The sequence below is a fragment of the Squalius cephalus genome, assembly GCF_949319135.1.
Source record: "Squalius cephalus genome assembly, chromosome: 17".
Taxonomy (NCBI): domain Eukaryota; kingdom Metazoa; phylum Chordata; class Actinopteri; order Cypriniformes; family Leuciscidae; genus Squalius; species Squalius cephalus.
The window spans coordinates 24,118,475-24,120,974 of record NC_137138.1 but is presented as its reverse complement, the minus strand read 5'-3'; the positions used below and the strand labels follow the sequence as shown (position 1 = coordinate 24,120,974).

The 2,500-nt window shown below is 39.3% G+C and overlaps 1 protein-coding gene across 1 annotated transcript in view; it reads right to left on the bottom strand.

Moving 5' to 3' along the window:
- The window catches only part of chm (CHM Rab escort protein), a 66,005-nt gene that overhangs the window by 47,699 nt on the left and 15,806 nt on the right, over window positions 1-2,500 (bottom strand). The window contains exons 2-4 of the mRNA XM_079898308.1: window positions 641-707; window positions 372-444; window positions 1-74 (exon numbers count right to left, since the gene is read on the bottom strand). The exon at window positions 1-74 is cut by the window's left edge and continues 57 nt beyond it. Of these exons, the coding sequence (XP_079754434.1) occupies window positions 1-74; window positions 372-444; window positions 641-707 (214 nt within the window). The remainder of the gene's footprint in view (window positions 75-371; window positions 445-640; window positions 708-2,500) is intronic.

The window sequence follows — 2,500 nt, the reverse complement described above, 5'->3', positions numbered from 1 at the left end:
ATCACATCCTCTCCCTCATCAATCAAGCTTCGCCATACTTGCTCCGACTCTGCGATCTGTACCTCCTGCTGTTTCTGAGAACACACATTATAAACCAAAATCAACCGTTGGCTAAAAACCACAAGGTGACCTAAATCTTAAAACTGCTAAAAAGTAAATCAGTTATTCAGTTTGAACAATTCTCAGTTACACTTTATTTTAAGGTGTCCGTGTTACAGTGTAATTATACATTTAAGTAATAATTGACAACACACACTTAGGGTTAGTTGCATGTAATTATGCATAATTATATTTATTACTAGAGTAACTACATGTAACAAGGACACCAAACTCTCAAATTTATATGTGAGTGAAAAAGCTAAAATAGTGACCTTATATTCCTCGATCCATGAGAGCAGGCCATTGAATGTGAAGCTTGCCCAGTTTCCAGCATAGTAGTTCCTCCTGTAAAATGAAAAAAAGTCATTTATTCGACGTCATTCAAGTGTCTGTGTGCATCTGCTTACGTAAATCTCATTACATAGACACTGAGCCTCAAATTCCACTTCACTTGAAGATACAAAGCAGAAATAAGAAAATAGCAAAGCAATCCTTCTGAGTTTCAAGGAATCTCCCGGTCTAATAGTGTCTTGAGTGGTACCTGTCCAAATGCAGAACACTCTGTCCGACTCTGGAGCAGGCCGCCGCAATGACAGACTCGGTGAGGCCTGGGAAATGAACACAGACAGAAAGCATTGTCACTGACCAGCATTGCGTCCTCCTGCCCGACCTCTCTCTGAATTGAATGTTGTTTCACTCCATTTGCAAAATGCGTGCCATTTCAAGCACACATCGCTGAAATAGCGAAGCAGTACGACTGCTTTTACAATTACATTGACGCAAACATAATAGCATTAAGGCTCGCTTGAGGCGTATTCGCTGTAACTGCTGTGGATACATCCAGTTAGAAAACGCAACTCAGCATGAGGACATCGACACAGCTAATACTGTATTTCATTCAAGCTTTCATCTCCCATTTCTAAGTAAACTCAGTCACTAGGTTTTAGAATTCACACGGTAAGGGTTGAACTGTCCAGTCAATTCGTTCTGTGACCCAGCAGGTCGACTAATGGCAAAGGAAAATGGTTCAGATTTAAATAGGCAAATGCTTAAGAGTATATGATTGGATCATTATTGCAGTGATTATACATAGTTCCTACATGACGTCACAACATACGGGCATTTGCCGACCCGGCGCCATTTCTGTGGGCATGTTGTGGGCAGAACATTAGAAGAAGAAGCTGAAACGAGTTAATTTCGTGATAAAAAGTGAAAATGGTCATCTCCTGCTGGGTCAATGGATGTTCAAATCGTGCCGGAGGTTCAGTTAAATTTGGATTTTACAGTATACCCGTCATTAGACTTCATGAATGTGAGAAAACTAAGCTTTTGTCAGAACAACGACAGAGGTTATGGCTGGCGAGGATAAACAGGAAAGAAACTCCCTCAAAACACGCAAGAATTTGCTCAGAGCACTTTGTGTCAGGTGCACAATGTTGTGTTTTATTGCGAGTGTACACAAATATAAGTTAACACTTTGCAGTTTGAATGATGTCCTGTATGAACAAAATGACAAGGTATTAAAAACCTATAAAAACAACATTGTTTCCACTGTTCGATCGCGCCCGCGCCTCTCTCACTCACACACACACACACACACACACACACACACACACACAGACCGCGTTAGCGCATACGGATCCACACCATTTATGACTGAAATTTTCGCATTGTACCTCTCTCTGTCTTGTGTTAATAGAGTCTCTTTATAATCTCTTTATAGTCTCTGTCACTTTGTCTCTTCATGATTTTCGTAACATTATAAACAAAGAAATATTCAAAATTTGCTTGTAAAACTTTGTAAACACAGCAGCTTATGCCCTCAAAGATGGCGTCTCCGGGGAGGTCACGTGACATTAATTGGGCTGTGGGAACTATGTATAGCATGTTATATGTTTGGCAACAGTGTGTAGCTTTTCATTTCTTAAACAAGCATGTAGGAAGACACATCATGGCCATATATTCCAATGTCAAACATCTTGTTTTGAGAATGCAAGATTCCAGCACTCTGTAAAGTCTCCTCCAGCACATCCCAAAGACTTTCAATGAATTTAAGGTCTGGATTCATGTGTGAAAATGATCCTTCATGCTCCTCCCAACCATTCTTTCAAAATTTGAGCCTGATGGATCTTGACATCATCATCCTGGAATATGGCCATGATGTGTCTATTAGGGTTAGAAGAACTGTTCCCAAACATATAACATGATAGAACATAATAATCACTGCAATAAAGATCCAATCATAAAGTATTTGCCTATTTATATCCAAACAGCGATTTATTTATTTATTGGCCACACAAGTGTTTGTTTGGGTGAACTGTTTGTTTGTTTCAGTGACACAAATCAAAAATCATTTGAGAAAATCAATATCACAACTGAGAAATTGGAAAATAAAAGGATA